The sequence below is a fragment of the Rhinoderma darwinii genome, chromosome 5 (assembly GCF_050947455.1).
Source record: "Rhinoderma darwinii isolate aRhiDar2 chromosome 5, aRhiDar2.hap1, whole genome shotgun sequence".
In the NCBI taxonomy this organism is placed as follows: domain Eukaryota; kingdom Metazoa; phylum Chordata; class Amphibia; order Anura; family Rhinodermatidae; genus Rhinoderma; species Rhinoderma darwinii.
This window is the reverse complement of record NC_134691.1, coordinates 242841593-242859436: the sequence shown is the minus strand read 5'-3', so window position 1 is coordinate 242859436 and position 17844 is coordinate 242841593. Positions and strand designations below refer to the sequence as shown.

General features: G+C 41.9%; 1 protein-coding gene across 3 annotated transcripts in view; it reads right to left on the bottom strand.

Annotated features, from left to right (window-relative positions):
• Window positions 1-17844, bottom strand: part of UPP1 (uridine phosphorylase 1) — a 209764-nt gene that overhangs the window by 31074 nt on the left and 160846 nt on the right. For all 3 annotated transcript variants that reach the window (XM_075828559.1, XM_075828557.1, XM_075828558.1), the window contains exon 7: window positions 5201-5347. In XM_075828559.1, coding sequence (XP_075684674.1) covers window positions 5201-5347 — 147 coding nt within the window. The remainder of the gene's footprint in view (window positions 1-5200; window positions 5348-17844) is intronic.

Genomic DNA, 17844 nt, shown 5'->3' with positions numbered 1-17844 from the left:
GCCTCGCTTCCAGAAGTACTGGGTGCCCCTCCTTCCTGGTCGCAAAAAATTAGGTTCTTTATAACCACCTCTTGAAATTCCAGGAAAGTTCCCCTCTGGCCTGCACATCGACGTAGCACGTACGCATTGTACAATGCCATCTGTATGATGTGCACGGCCAGCTTCTTATGCCACACCCTCGATTTCCGCATAGCGCTGTAGGGCTTCAGGACTTGATCTGACAAGTCCACCCCTCCCATGTACCTATTGTAGTCCAGGATGCAATCTGGTTTGGGAGTCTCTGTACTGGTACCTCGTACAGGTACATGGGTACTGGTGTGGCCATGTATTGTTGTCAATACAAGGACATCTCTCTTGTCCTTGTACTTGACACACAATATGTTGCTGCTAGAATGTGCCTTGCTCTCACCCCTTCTGAGTGTTTGCCCAAGCAGTGTTTTAGGGAGGCCTCTAAGATTTTTTCTAGCGGTGCCGCATGCCGCAGTCCTTCTGGAAGCGAGGCACTTGAAGAGTGGGACGCTGGTATAAAAATTATCCAGGTAGAGGTGGTAACCCTGGTCCAGCAGTGGGTGCACCAAATCCCACACAATTTTTGCGTTAATTCCCAGTAAGGGGGGGCATTCTGGGGGCTGAATACTGCTGTCCTTCCCTTCATATATCCTGAATTTATATGTATACCCTGATGCACTCTCGCACAGCTTATACAACTTCACGCCATACCTTGCCCTCTTACTTGGCAGGTACTGGCGGAATTGAAGCCTCCCTTTAAAATGTACCAGGGACTCAACAATGGAAATACACTTCTCGGGGGTGTATGCTTGGGCAAACCGGCCACTGATATGGTCTAATAAGGGTCTCAGTTTATATAAACGGTCAAAACTGGGGTCATCTCGGGATGGGCACTGCTCATTATCGGCATAATGTAGGAAGCGAAGTATTGCCTCAAAACGCATCCTGGACATGGCCATACGGTACATCGGGGTGTGGTATAGGATGTCCGTTCTCCAGTAGGTCCTAATGGATGGCTTTTTCAGAAGCCCCATGTTCAAGAGCAGTCCCCAGAACTTGCCCAACTCTGCTGCGTCTACAGGAGTCCACCTCTGGGATTGGGCATAAAATGAGTTGGGGTTCTTGGTGATATACTGTTGGGCATATAAATTAGTTTGGGTGACCATTAGCTCTATAACATCATCAGTGAAGAAGAACTTGAAAAAGTCCATCTCACTGAACCCTGCCATGTTAAATTTGATCCCTGGGCTGCCCGTGTACTCAGGGATTTGGGGTTCATAATGGTCTGGTGTGGGCGTCCAAATGGGGTCACTTCGCTCAGGGGTATGACTTGTTGTGGGGTCACTTCTCTCAGGGATTTCTACTATGGTGGTGGTCCTGGGGCGTCTCCTAGGGGGTCCCTCCTCTTCATCGCTGGATGAGGAGGTAGACAAATAAAATAGTATCACCATCCGACGAGTCTGTGTCGGAGGCCAGAAATGCATACGCCTCTTCAGCAGTAAATGTCCGTTGGGACATGCTTGTTGTGCTAAGACAAAATTTATATACAGCAAAAAACTAAATCCCTAACTGGGAGCAATAGGATAGCACAACTAGCACAAATGTGTGTTTTGTTTTTAGAGAGCAAGTGGACTTCCCTGACACTAAAGCTAACTAGGGCGAGGGTTCCTAACACTAAACCTAACTAAATTTTATGTGGACTTCCCTAACGCTAAACCTAACTACGGCGACGATTCCCTGACACTAAACCTATCTAGAATTTTTCAAGCTTCCCTGACACTAAACCTAACTACGGTGACGGGTCCCTGACGCTAAACCTATCTAATTATTCCGAGCTTCCCTGACGCTAAACCTAACTACGGTGATGGATCCCTAACGCTAAGCCTATCTACGGTGACCGATTCCTGACGCTAAATTCCCTGACACTATACCTAACTACGCTTTTTGACGGTTCCCTGACACTAACTAACCCTAATACTAAACTAACCAGTTAAATTGTCAAAATTGGCTAAACTAACTATTTTTTTTTTGTTTCTTTTTTTCTTTTTATATATATATATTTTTTTTATATATGTTTTATATAGAAAAAAATGAAAAAAAAAATCCCCAGGGACCAAGAAATGTGGTCCTGAAGACTGAAAAGTGGTCAGTGATAGGAGGTCACTGACCAAAAAACGTGGGTAGAACTCAAAGAGGAAGGGAACAGGAGTGGGTAGTGGATGGGGTGGTGGGAAGCAAAAAAAACGTTGTTTTTTTCACTTTTTTTCACTTTTTTAACTTCTTTTCTCTCTGACTCTCTGCTCACAACCGATCTCAACGCCTCGCTAACTCCAGGGCGGTTGCAGAAGGATGTGAGGTCAGAGAGAGGAAGTGAAGAGAATGATCGCTGCTATTGGCTAGTTACTCACCGACTAGCCAATAGCGGCGATCGGCGAGGCGGGACATAGTAAATGGTCCCGGCCCATTATGCTGTGATAGCCTGCTGTCAGAAACAGCAGCTATCACAGCTCTGGAACGCCGGACTCGAGCACTGCTGTGCTGAATAAGACCGATCGCTGCTATTGGCTAGTTACTCACTGACTAGCCAATAGCGGCGATCGGAGAGGCGGGACCATAGTAAATGGTCCCGGCCCATTATGCCGTGATAGCCTGCTGTCAGAAACAGCAGCTATCACAGCGCATGAACGCGCCGGGCGCGCGCACCGCTGTTCTAACTGCAGGACGTACTATTACGTCATGGAGCGGGAACGATACAGCTGCCATGACGTAATAGTACGTCAAGGAGCGGGAAGGGGTTAAAGTATAAAGGCTGATGCCCTGTCTCGGTCATTTGAGACAGATGACTCAGAAGAGGATCCCCAACATATCATTGATCCTCCCAGGATCATTTCTGTTAACCCTCTTCAAATTAGAGACATTCCTCCTGGAAAAAAAAACATTTGTCCTGCCGACAGGAAAAAAAGATTCTCATCTGGGGTCATAATTCCAAGTTGGCTGGGCACCCTGGTGTCTGAAAGACTCGGGACTTTATTTATCATTGTGTCTATGTCTCTTCATCCACCAACTGTTCCCAATCAAGGCTACACACTCGAAGCCTGCACGCCTGCTACAACCTCTGCCTGTCTTTGATGGCCCCTGGCAATATATTGGCATTAATTTTATAATGGATCTTCCCCCTCCTGCTGGATATACCACTGTTTGGCTCCTAGTGGACCACTTTCTTAAAAATAGCACATTTCATCCTTCTGACTGGCTTCCCCTCAGCTCCTTGTCTGGCAAATTTGTTTGTTCAGCATATCTTTTGTCTGCATGGACTCCCCCTCCATATTCGTGTCTGATCGGGGTGTACAATTTACAATTACATTTAAAATTCTGGAGAGCACTACGTATGTAAACTTTTAGATGTGACATTGGAATTTTCCTCTGCTTCTCACCTACAATCTAACACTCAAGTTGAGGGAATTAACCAAGTACTTGAAAACGATCTTAGTCGTTTTGTATCAGTTCAACACAGCAATTGGGTACATCTTCTGCCATGGGCCGAATTCTCATATAATAATCACTTCTTTTGGAAGCCTAATTCACATCTGGCAGCAAACTAAGTCTGCGATCCTGCAGGCATTTGATCGCATGAAAAGATCGCTCCTAAGGCCTGTGGTCCTGAGCCGATTTTATACAAATCCCCTGGTTCTGCAGTTGCTCCCTGTGATTCTTCTGATGTATTTGAGGTAAAAGAGATCCTGGACTACAAGAAGGTAGGAGGGAGGATCTTCTACCTGGTGGACTGGAAGGGGTTTTGTCCTGAGGAGAGATCTTGGGAGCCTGAACAAAATGTGGATGCTCCAGCTCTCATCAGAAAGTTCCTCCTATACTATGGAACTAAGATGCAGGGGGGGGGGTACTGTAATGCCTGCGGTTGCTGACCACCGGAATTCCCAGCTTACCGTAAGCCATGACCGGAGGCTTCTCAGGACTTGCCGGTGTCTCCTCCCTCAGAACCAACGGCACACACTGCTCTCTCCCCCTGCTGTTATTCTTGTGGTGTGCACGCTCATCCCAAGTCTTAAAGGGCATGCACATGCACCAGCATTTTAGTCCTTGTCCATTCCCAGCACACCCAGGACTTTAAGAAGGACTCTGCCCATTTCCACTTTGCATGAGCAATGTGGTGTCTTTCCTATGTTTGTCTTGGAAATGGTTCTTTATCTGGATCCTGAATCCCGTATCCAGTATTTGTGTCTAGTTCTAGTGCCTATGTCAAGTGTCCGAGACGACTTCACCATCTGTATCCGGTGCCCGTGCCAAATATAGTACCCGGGACGACTTCATTATCTGTGTCTGGTACCCGCGCCAAGTCCATTGTCCGAGATTACTGCACTATTCCAGTCCAGTGTCCTATCCAAGTCCAGTGTACAAGACGAATGCACTACTCCAGTCCGGCGTCCTAGCCAAGTCCAGTGTTCAAGACGACTGCACTATTCCAGTCCAGCGTCCTAGCCAAACTTCATTATCCTGCACAGGTCTGCTTCCCCCTGACTGTCTGGCTTATACCACTTTCTGACTTTCCAGGTACTTTATCATTACTGATTCCCACAGACTCTGCTGATCAGCAGCTGCGTCGTTATGGCGGAGTAGCCCAGTGGGTCCACATACCTGCCAGTTTTTACAATAACATTGCTCAGACAACCATTAATAACCTCATTGATGGCATGCCAAGGCATGTAAGTGTGTGTATTTCTGCGCATGGCGCTAATACTCAATACTGAATAAATCAAGATGTTTGGAATATTTTGTTTCCATTTTTTTTTTATCATTTACACATCATTAACATGTCTATCAATCCTGTGATTTCTACAACGTTTCCTTCTTGGTATTGCAATTTTAATGCTGAGGAGTATACAGTATATGTAAGCTAATATTGGGGTATAGTAACATATTAAATAACATACAGTGTAATAAGGAAGCCAAACTATTCACTACGTAAACCATATGAATATGTCAGATTTTCCGCGTTTTTTTTCTTTTTGCTATAATATTTTTTACTATGAATAGTTTTTTTCTAGCTACTAGATAAAACATTTTAAATTGTTCTCTCTAAGGCAGGGGGACAGTATAATACTGTTGTTGTATGTGAAAAATGTTCTACAATATTAACTTGATAATTATAATCATTTTGTTAAATAAATCTTACCTCGAAGACCACTTATTTTGCACATTGCTGCAAATACTGATGACTCCATCTCAATGTTTCTTATCCCAGCCTCATATGCTGCATTTAAGTATTGCATTTTCTCTTCTTCTGTGTAGGAACAGATCGCTCCATCAAGACGTGCTTGACCTTTTGTTGAAAAATATTGCAAAAACATAGTTCAGATCGTCTTATGACATTATGATTGTTAAGCTGGTCTCATTGTAAAATGCCTAAATAAAAAGGAAGCAGTCACATGTGGGTTGAACTGTGTACAAAACAATCTTCTCATTGAAATCTTGCTGGAAAAAAAACCTCTCCATAATCTCTTCCATTTTCCGATGGCTGAGAGAATGGAGCTTAGTCAAGGGGACGTAGTAAGGAATGCCTTATCTTCTATTGCAGGCAGAGCAATGGGGGAAGGGCTGATTTGAAGTTTGTAAGAAGTGGATATGGAGGACACCATGAAGAATTCTAGCATATATTCTAGCATAATTCTAGCATATTAGATAGCAGTCGAACACACAGGGGTTCAAAAGAGATCTCTCCTGACATACATAAACATGCATGCTTGATTTCAGTGTCATAAGACTGTGGCATATATATACACATCTTACAGATGCTTACCAGCAGTTAGGACATGGGATGCAGAGTTTAGGGGTGCTATTTAAAGGGAACCTGTCGCCAGCATTTCACCTATTGAACTCTAATCACCCCTCGCTGGCCGCTGCAGTCAAAAGTTCACTGAAGTTATCCAAAACTCTTGCTTCCACCGTAAATAACGGTCATAAAACATTTTGCGCCTTTTATGGGGATAATCTGGCAGTCTCATTCGTTCCTCTTCTTATGTCCACCCACCGCCAAAATCTGGCCTGCCCTGATTACCAAAATCTCGTCTGAGATAGCGCACATGCACCCGTCATGTATGGTCCGACACCCTTCCCCGCTTCATCTGGGCCTCAAACCTAGTTACTGCGCATGCGCCACTATGGTGTCCTGTTGTGCGCAAGCACCAGAACAGGACATCGATGCGCAAGCGCAGGATTTCGTGTGTGTTGGGGGGAGATGAGGAACAGTCAATCAAAATTAAGGAGGAGGGGTTAACTCGGAAAGGCTTGAGGAATGAAGATATGACTCTTTTCAAACGAAGATATAACTATTTTATGCCATTAGCATATGGTGTGGAAACACTAAAAAACTATTAAAAAGGTACAGAGCCTACTTAGAAGATAATTATAGGTTGCATAAAAATTATTTTTCACCCACTACCACCAGGTATTGCTGGTTTAATAGGTGAAATGCTGGTGACCGGTTCCCTTTAAGTAGGAAAGCCTTCGAATCATATCATTTCTTCTAGCAAAAATTAAAGCTAAGATTAGAAATTATTATTGCTGATAAAAATGCACATATTTAAGATCACCAAACGTAAGTCCAAATATCAACAGTATTAAAGAGGCTCTGTCACCAGATTATAAATGCCCTATCTCCTACATAATCTGATAGGCGCTGTAATGTAGATAACAGCAGTGGTTTTTATTTTGAAAAACGATAATTTTTGAGTAAGAAACTAAATCTAAAATTGCTCATAACTTGAAGACCAACTGGGCGTGTTTTTACTTTTGACCAAGTGGGTGTTGTAAAGAAGTGTATGAGGCTGACCAATCAGTGACCAATCAGCGTCATACAGTTCTCATTGTTCCAGCCCAGTTTCTTTCACTGCACAATCTCACTGTGCTGTGGATCATGCTGGGCTGGAACAATGAGAAATATATGAGGCTGATTGGTCACTGATTGGTCAGCCTCATACACTTCTTTACAACACCGACTTGGTCAAAAGTAAAAACATGGTCTTTAAGAAACTAAATCTAAAATTGCTCATAACTTGCTAAAAAATTATTGTTTTTCAAAATAAAAACCACTGCTGTTATCTACATTACAGCGCCGATCAGATTATGTAGGAGATAGGGCACTTACACTACCGTTCAAAAGTTTGGGGTCACCCAGACAATTTTGTGTTTTCCATGAAAACTCACACTTATATTTATCAAATGAGTTGCAAAATGACTAGAAAATATAGTCAAGACATTGACAAGGTTAGAAATAAGGATTTTTATTTAAAATAATAATTTTCTCCTTCAAACTTTGCTTTCATCAAAGAATGCTCCATTTGCAGCAATTACAGCATTGCAGACCTTTGGCATTCTAGCTGTTAATTTGCTGAGGTAATCGGGAGAAATTTCACCCCATGCTTCCAGAAGCCCCTCCCACAAGTTGGATTGGCTTGATGGGCACTTCTTGCGTACCATACGGTCAAGCTGCTCCCACAACAGCTCTATGGGGTTGAGATCTAGTGACTGCGCTGGCCACTCCATTACAGATAGAATACCAGCTGCCTGCTTCTTCCCTAAATAGTTCTTGCATAATTTGGAGGTGTGCTTTGGGTCATTGTCCTGTTGTAGGATGAAATTGGCTCCAATCAAGCGCTGTCCACAGGGTATGGCATGGCGTTGCAAAATGGAGTGATAGCCTTCCTTATTCAAAATCCCTTTTACCTTGTACAAATCTCCCACTTTACCAGCACCAAAGCAACCCCAGACCATCACATTACCTCCACCATGCTTGACAGATGGCGTCAGGCACTCTTTCAGCATCTTTTCAGTTGTTCTTCGTCTCACAAATGTTCTTCTGTGTGATCCAAACACCTCAAACTTCGATTTGTCTGTCCATAACACTTTTTTCCAATCTTCCTCTGTCCAATGTCTGTGTGGTTTTGCCCATGTTAATCTTTTCCTTTTATTAGCCAGTCTCAGATATGGCTTTTTCTTTGCCACTCTGCCCTGAAGACCAGCATCCCGGAGTCGCCTCTTCACTGTAGACGTTGACACTGGCGTTTTGCAGGTACTATTTAATGAAGCTGCCAGTTGAGGACCTGTGAGGCGTCTATTTCTCAAACTAGAGACTCTAATGTACTTGTCTTGTTGCTCAGTTGTGCAGCGGGGCCTCCCACTACTCTTTCTACTTTGGTTAGAGCCTGTTTGTGCTGTTCTCTGAAGCGAGTAGTACACACCGTTGTAGGAAATCTTCAGTTTCTTGTCAATTTCTCGCATGGAATAGCCTTAATTTCTAAGAACAAGAATAGACTGTCGAGTTTCACATGAAAGCTCTCTTTTTCTAGCCATTTTGAGAGTTTAATCGAATCCACAAATGTAATACTCCAGATTCTCAACTAGCTCAAAGGAAGGTCAGTTTTATAGCTCCTCTAAACAGCAAAACTGTTTACAGCGGTGCTAACATAATTGCACAAGGGTTTTCAAGTGTTTTCTAATCATCCATTAGCCTTCTAACACAGTTAGCAAACACAATGTACCATTAGAACACTGGAGTGATGGTTGCTGGAAATGGGCCTCTATACACCTATGTAGATATTGCATTAAAAACCAGACGTTTGCAGCTAGAATAGTCATTTAGCACATTAACAATGTATAGAGTGTATTTCTGATTAATTTAATGTTATCTTCATTGAAAAAAACAGTACTTTTCTTGCAAAAATAAGGAAATTTCTAAGTGACCCTAAACTTTTGAACGGTAGTGTATAATCTGGTGACAGAGCCTCTTTAAAGAGGCTCTGTCACCAGATTTTCCAACCCCTATCTGCTATTGCAGCAGATAGGCGCTGCAATGTAGATTACAGTAACGTTTTTATTTTTAAAAAACGAGCATTTTTGGCCAAGTTATGACCATTTTTGTAGTTATGCAAATGAGGCTTGCAAAAGTCCAAGTGGGTGTGTTTAAAAGTAAAAGTCCAAGTGGGCGTGTATTAGGTGCGTACATCGGGGCGTTTTTAATACTTTTACTAGCTGAGCGCTCTGATGAGAAGTATCATCCACTTCTCTTCAGAACGCCCAGCTTCTGGCAGTGCAGATCTGTGACGTCACTCACAGGTCCTGCATCGTGTCGGACACATCGGCACCAGAGGCTTCAGTTGATTCTGCAGCAGCCTCGGCGTTAGCAGGTAAGTCAATGTAGCTACTTACCTGCAAACGCTGATGCTGCTGCAGAATCAACTGTAGCCTCAGGTGCCGATGTGTCCTCGCTCGTCTGACACGATGCAGGACCTGTGAGTGACGTTACAGCAGTGATCAGGCAGAAGCTGGGCGTTCTGAAGAGAAGTGGATGATACTTCTCATCAGAGCGCCCAGCTAGTAAAAGTATTAAAAACGCCCCGATATACGCACATAATACACGCCCACTTGGACTTTTACTTTTAAACACACCCACTTTGACTTTTGCAAGCCTCATTTGCATAACTACAAAAATGGTCATAACTTGGCCAAAAATGCTCGTTTTTTAAAAATAAAAACGTTACTGTAATCTACATTGCAGCGCCGATCTGCTGCAATAGCAGATAGGGGTTGCAAAATCTGGTGACAGAGCCTCTTTAAGGGGTTAAAACAAATATAAAGGAATTACTACAAACTTAATTTACATCAAATGTCTAAGCCAACGCTGGTTTAGTACAAATTTTAAGACCTCTTTTCATTGTAATGGTATACTGGGTTGCTAAGAGGTTAATATTTTTATGATAGCTCATTGTAATATAAGAATTATGTTCTTTAACCCCTTCCGGCCGCAGCCACTTTTGGACTAAATGACAGAGCCCCATTTTTAAAATCTGACGTGTCACTTAATCTGGTAATAACTTTGGAATGCTTTCACCTAGCCAAGCGATTCGGAGAGTGTTTTCTCGTGACAAATTGTACTTTATGTACCTATTTTTTTTCCTGTGTTTTTACCAGAGAAATTCAACTCAATATTTATTGCCCTGATTCTGCAGTTGTTAGAAATATCCCATATGTGGCCCTAGTGTGCTACTGGACTGAAACACAGGCCTCAGGAGAAAAGGAGCACCTAGTGAACTTTGGGGCCTTCTTTTTTTATTAGCTTATATTTTAGGCACAATGTCTTGTTAGAAGAGGTCCTGTGGTGCCAAAACAAAAGAAACACCTCAAAAAAAATACCCCATTTTGAAAACTACAACCCACAAGGAATTCATCGAGGCATGTAGTGAGCATTTTGACCCCACAGGTGTTCCATAGATTTTACTAGAATTGGACAGTGAAAATTAAAAATTTAATTTTCTTCCACTAAGACGAAGCTTTAGCTCAACATTTTTTATTTTCTCATCAAATAAAGGTGAAAAAGCACCCTAACATATTTAAAGGAACTTCTTTAGAGTAGGGAAATACCCCATATCTGGTCATAAACTGCTGTTTGGATACGTGGAAGGGCTCAGAGGGGAAGGAGCACCATTTGGCATTTGAAGCGCAGATTTTCTGGATTGATTCCTGGGTGCCATGTTGCATTTACAGAGCCCCTGAGGTACTAGTACAGTAAAAACCCCTGAAAGGGGACTCCATTTGGTAAACTACACCCCTTGAGGAATTAATCTAGGGGTGTAGTGAGCATTTTGACCCCACAGATTTTTGCTGAATTTATTAGAATTGTGACGTGAAAATAAAAATAAAATAATTTTTTTTTCCAATAAGATGTAGTTCTAGCTCAGAATTTTGCATTTTTGCAAGGACTATAGCAGAAAAGCACATTAATGTTTGTAAAGCATTTTCTCCCAAGTACAGCAATACCCCATATGTGATCGCAAACTGCTGTTTGGACACACGGCAGGACTCAGAAGGGAAGGAGCGCCATTTGGCTTTTTGAGCACAAATTTTGCTGAATTGGTTTCTGGGCGCTATGTCAAATGTGCAAAGCTTACTGAGGTATCAGTACAGCACAAATTCCTCAGAAGTGACCCCATTTCTGAGACTATACCCCTCAAAGAATTAAATTAGGGTTGTAGTTAATATTTTGACCCCCGCAGAGTTTTTTTTTTTAGAATTGGGCCATACAGATTTAAATCTAATTTTTTTTCCAATAATATATGTTGTTTTAGCTCAACATTTTCCATTTTTACAAGGAATACAGGAGAAAAGACACCCAAAAATTAGTCACGCAAGTAAGGAAATACCCCATATGTGGTCGTAAACTGCTATTTGGACACACAGGGAGGCTCTAAAGGGAAGGAGCAAAATTTGGTTTTTGGAGTGGAGATTTTACAAGATTCGATTTTGGACACAAAGTTGCATTGAGCGAAGGCACCAGTACAGTGGAAACCCCTAAAAAATTACCCCATTTTGGAAATTACATCCCTCAAGGAATTCATCTAGAAGTGTAATGAGCATTTTGACCCCAGAAGTGTTTTGCAAAAATTAGTACACAATACATGTTGCAGATAGAAAATTGTAATTTTTTGCAGATATGCCATTTCAGTGCCCAATATGTTGTGCCCAGGTTGTACTACTGGAGACAACCACCCCATAAATTGTAAAGCGGGTTCTCCAGAGTACAGTAATACCCCATATGTGGTCATAAAATTCTGTTTGGGCACACTGTCCGGCTCAGAAAGACCGCCATTTTGCTTTTAGAGCGCAGATTTTGCTTGGTAGCAGTGTTGTTTGGGGTTTTACTGGTGTTTTTTAATAGGATGATGTAACAGTGGGGTACTGTAATGACAGGGATAGGGAAACAGACAAGTGAGCCTTAATCTACCCCCCACTCAGTCCCTGCCTACTTGCAACGACCCGCCCTAGGCGACGGGGTACAACTGGACGACGGTCCCTACACACAATAAGTGCACGACAGACAACCAGACAAGGAAACACAGAACAAAGGGAAACGGGGCAGTTGCCCACGGCAACACCGTGAGCAACAAGAGTAGTAAACGAGCCGAGTCAAACCAGGAGAGTACGAGGTGCCAAACGTAGAGCAGGAGAGTAGTGAACAAGCCGAGTCAAACCAGGAGTGTACGAGGTACCAAACGCTGAGCAGAAGAGTAGTCAGTAAGCCAGGGTCAGTATGAAGCAAGGACAATGGTACAAGAAGCTGCAGCAGGGCCAGGAAACCACACGAGAAGAATCACAAGCAAGGAGGAACAGGAAAGGCAGGTATAAATAGACAGAGGGCGGGAGCTAGCTCCGTCGGGCCAGGCTGTGATAGGCTCTCCCACTCCTAAGCCTGCCATCCTGAGTGGTGGAAGATGGAGTCAGTCTCACAGACATAGAAGCAGGTGCAGACGGATTACCTATGGGCGTGGATACAGAAGCTGTGCCTGGCAGATCCTTAACAGGTACATTAATAATATTATTAATAAGCCTTGGATCGGTGTGGTACGCTTTGAACCAATCCTTTATGCATAGGCCAGGTTTTTTGGGTATTACACAAAATAGCTGCACTCACGTATTGCCTGATCTTTGACTTCTTCCTATAAGCAGCACAAGGCTCCTAAGTGTCCTCATCTCCGCCGCATCCTCTGGGTTCACCTGTGGGGTCTAGCAATTAATGACGGGTTTTTAGTGATAAACTACTGGACCTAAAAATTAGTCAGGGCCATAATTTAGCATCATTGCGTTTTGAGAGGCATAACGTTTTATTTTTCCATTGACGGAGCTGTGTGAGGGCTTGTTTTTTGTGGAACGAGCTATAATTTTTATTCGTTCCTTTTTTTTTATCACTATTTATTAAATTTTTTGGGAGACGAGGAAAGCAAAAAACAGCAATTCTAGCACACTTTTGATGATTCATTATTCATTTTTAGAGTGTTCACCGTGCAGTATAAACAACATGTTAACTTTATTCTATGGGTTGATACGATTACAGCGATACCAAATTTATATCTTTTTTTTTTTTTTACGTTTTACTACTAAAAAAAATCATGTTTTAGTGTCACAATTTCCTGACAGCCATAACTTTTTTATTTTTCAGTTCATATCGATGTGGGAGGGCTTGTTTTTTGCGTAACAAACAATTTTGGGGTACTTGCGACTTTATCACTTTTTATTAAAAAAAATTTGTGACAAGATGACCAAAAAAAGAAATGCTGTCGTTGTTTTTTTACTTACTTTTTTGGTGTTCACAGTGCAGTAAAAATGACATGATAATTTTATAGTTCAGGCTGCTCTGAACGCGGCGTTACCCATTATGTATAATTTTTGTAATTTTTTCATTTTTTTCCAATTATAAAGGACTTGATCAGGGAAACAGAGCGATTATTGTTTTTATTACTTAAAATTGTTATTTAGTTCTTTTTCTTAAACATTTCTTTTTACTATTTTTTTTTACAGTTCGAGCCTGTTCACATCAGCGTTGTTTGCTTTGTGGGGTTCCATCTTAGGTTTCCGTCGGGGGAACTCCTGAATGGAAAGGCAAACAGAAACCTTAGCTTCCATTTGAATCACCATTGATCTCAATGGTGACAGAAACTTTGCTAACGGTTGTCACCGTTGTGACAGTGTTCCGTTGTTTTTGACAAAATTAATAGCGCAGTCAACTGATCAATGGTGATGCAAACGGAAGCTAAGGTTTACATTTGCCTTTCCATTGAGGGGTTCCCCCGACGGAAACCTCCAACAGAACCCCTCAACAGAAAGACAACGCTGTTATGAACACAGCCTTACTTGAGGACATGAAGACCTGATCTTATGATTCCCAGTACAATACACATGTAGTGCAGTGCATTGTAACTGGCATTCTACATCTGACATTTAGCCTATTAGGCAAGGCAGGACCTAATAGGCTTCCATACCTGGCTGACCAGGAAGCTGTTGCTAGGCTTCCTGGTTGCTATAGCAACCATCGGAACCCGCAATCACTTGCGGGAGGGGGGGCAATGGGCGCAGGGAGAGCCCCCTGCCCTGTCAAACGCTTAAATGTGGCAGTCACTATCGACTGCCACGTTTAAATGATTATTCAGCGGCGATCACTGGTAACTGCGATTGCCGCCGTTACAGCAGGATGTCAGCTGTGTATTACAGCTGACACCCGCTGAAGATGAAGAGAGTACAGCTCTTGTGCCCATTTCATCTACAGGGTGTGACTGTACGCCCTATTGCGGGAATGCACTTTCAAACAGAACGTCCAGTCACGCCCATTTGCGGGAATAGGTTAAAATTGCCATTTGAAGAAGAAAGACGAAGCCGATTTTTTTTCAAATTTTACATCTGTCACTTTGTGGTAATAACTTTTCTCGTGACATATTGTACTTTATGTTCGTGACAAAATTTGGTCGATAAATTCAGTATTTATTTGTTGAAAAACACCAAACTTTGAGAAAATTTGAGCTTTTCTAAATTTAAATGTATCCACTTGTAAAACAGATAGTAATACCACACAAAATAGTTACTATTTCACATATTCCTTATGACTACTTTCTGTTGGCATTTGGTTTTTTTAAACGTTCTTTTCTTTTTTTTTAGGATGTTACAAGGCTTAGAACTTTAGCAGCAATTTCTCACATATTCAAGAAAATGTCAAAAGGCTATTTTTTCAGGGACCAGTTCAGTTGTGAAGTGGCTTTGAGGGGCCCATACAATACAAACCCCCATAAATCACCCCATTTTAAAAACTGTACCCCTCAAAGTATTCAAAACAGCATTCAGAAAGTTTCTTAACCCTTTAGGCATTTCACAAGAATTAAAGCAAATTAGGGGTGAAATTGACAAAAATTTTTTGCAGAAATTCATATTTAATCCTTGTTTTAATGTAACACAGAGGCTTATTACCAGAGAATTGCAAGTTAATATTTATTGGCAAGATTCTGCAGATTTTAGAAATATCCCACATGTGGCCTTAGTGTGCTTATGGACTTAAAGACAGTCCTTAGAAGCAAAAGAGCACCTAGAGGATTTTGGGGCCTTCTTTTTATTAGAAGATATTTTAAGCACCATGTCAGGTTTGAAGAGGTCTTGTAGGGCCAAAACGGAGGAAACACTCCCAAAAATAAACCATTTGGCAAATTACACAGCTCAAGGAATTTATCAAGGGGTATAGTGAGTATTTCGATCACACAGGTTTTTTGCCAAATTTAGTGTAATGAGGCTGTGAAAATTGAAATCTATTTTTTTTCCCAATAAAACATAGAAATTTTAAATTTTTACAAGGCATAAAGGACAAAAAACACCCAAACATTTGAAAAGCAATTTCTCCCGATTACGGCAATACACCATATCTTATATATATTTTCAAAAGTTTGTTTGAAGCCCGATTGTTCATTGGTTTAAAATCAGGGAAAAGCTATTTTTGATTGGACACGTATTCCCCAGGTAACGGATTGCACTGACAGGCTCCGCCCTATGATGACGTGGCAGCCCATAATTAGCTGTAACGTACATCATTCGATGACTTCTGGGACCTGCAGTAAGGACTAATCCCTATCACTGGTCATTTATAACCAGTTCACACAGCGATGTCAGTGACCTCTGTATAACGTGTTCTTATATAAAACACAGCTGTTGTAGAAACTCTTTTTAAGATGTACAGAACTGTAGCTATCCCATTCATATGTCGCAAAATCGCAGCAAAACGCCACGACCGCTACGTCTGAATAATCCCGTCAGACTTGAGAACGCATTGAATTTGTACCGGACACCTTTGTTCCCAGGCTCTGCCCTCCATCATTGTGTGCAGCTGCCTCAGCTCCGTCCTGCAGCCGTTTCTCGTGCGTGCCAAATGTGTCCCGTGACGTCCCCAGTTTCCCGCGCTGTCGCGTCCCCACAGGAGTCGAGTAAGCAGCCGCCGCTTCAGTTTTGGGGTCACATTATGTGTGGAGTTTGAGGTACAGCGGGGGCTCCGCGTCTCCCTCCACTGCCGATCTGGACAGTGAATCCCGGAGGAAAGAATTACTAGAAGGAGTAGTGGTTACCCCGAGTGCAGTAGTCCTCTATGTATCCTCTCACTGAGGGCATGCTGAGGGTTGTAGTACCTCATGTGCAGAGTTGCTCATCTGTTAAATAGACAAGTCTGTATCGTGTGAAACTACAACTCCCAGCATGTGGCCGCACCACCCGTAGAGACCAGAAATACAGTGACAGGACTGCAAAAACTCATTTTATTAAGAATGAAAAAAATATATAAGGTGATGACGTATATAACATAAGTGAAATATAGAATAACTGGTATATAATACAGGTTAAGAATTTGTACTCGGCACACCTTGCTTGTGTGCGCCCATCTAGAGCGGTAAGCCGCCCAGTACTCACTATAGCAGCGCTACATACGTATTATATTTTGCACCGATCCAGTCCCCAGCACGGCTCAGTGCCCGACGAAGGTCTTATCGACCGAAACGTCGACGTCGCACATGCAGCCTCTGGCATCCATAATAAAAATATATATTTTTGTAACACAAGCAAGGTGTGCCGAGTACAAATTCTTAACCTATACCCGGGTTGGGACCCTACCTCGAGCACCCAAAGAAACCAGTGCCATCTGAACACAACCATGGTATATAATATACACATAAAATACCTGCAACTGGTGTATAACGATACATAACTGGAATATAAAACATCTATTATATATTTTCTAAAGTTTGTTTGAAACCCGATTTTTCATTGGTTTAAAATGGATCAGGTCATCTAAGCCATAACAACCAATCAGATCGCTGCTTGTATTTTTAACCCCTTAGTGATCAGCCCATTTTAGGCCCTAATGACCAAGCTATTTTATTCGTTTTTCTATAGTCGCATTCAAAGAGCTATAACTTTTTTATTTTTTCGTCTACATAGCTGTATAAGGACTTGTTTTTTGCGGGATTAGTTGTGCTTTTTAATAGCACCATTTTTGGGTACATCTAATTTTTATATTAACTTTTATTAACCTTTTTGGGGGGGATTATAAAAAAAAACTGAAATTCCGCCATTGTTCTATGCGTTTTTAAATTGACGCCATTCACTATGCGACGTAAATAACATGTTACCTTTATTCTATGGGTCGGTACGATTACGGCGATACCACATATGTAGAGGTTTTTTTATGTTTTACGACTTTTGCACAATAAAAACTCTTTTGAACTAAAATTATTTGTTTTTGCATCGTCGCTTTCCAAGAGCTGTAATTTTTTTATTTTTCCATCAATGTAGTGATTTTTTGGGCTTGTTTTCTGCGGGACGAGACATAGTTTTGAATGGTACTGTTTTGGGGTGCATGGGACTTATTGATTTATTTTTATTATGACTCTTTTGGGGGGCAATGGAAAAAAATTGCAATTTCGCCATGGTTTTTTGCGTTTTTTTTTTACGGTGTTCACTTTGCGGTTTAAATTACATATTAACTTTATTAATGGAGTCATTACGGTCGCGGCGATACCACATGTGTGTACTTTTTTTTTTTTTTTTTTACACTTTTACTAAATAAAACCACTTTTTATGGAAAAAAATGGTTTTATTTATTTTTTTACTGTACTTTTTATTAATAATCTTTATTTCACTTTGATGACTTATTTTATTAGTCCCACTAGGGGACTTTACTGTGCGATCTTCCGATCGCTGCTATAATGCTCTGGTATACTTCGTATACCAGAGCATTATTGCCTGTCAGTGTAAATCTGACAGGCAATCTATTAGGACGTGCCTACGGCGCGTCCTAACAGGCATATGTCCAGGGCAGACCTGGGGGCTTTTATCAGGCCCCCGGCTGCCATGACACCCCATTGGAGACCCGCGATTGCATTCACTCACGACATTCAATACAGCAAAAGAGGCGGAGGACGCGCGGGCAGAGCTATGTGGAAGCCGCTCCCCGCACGAGGAGCAACG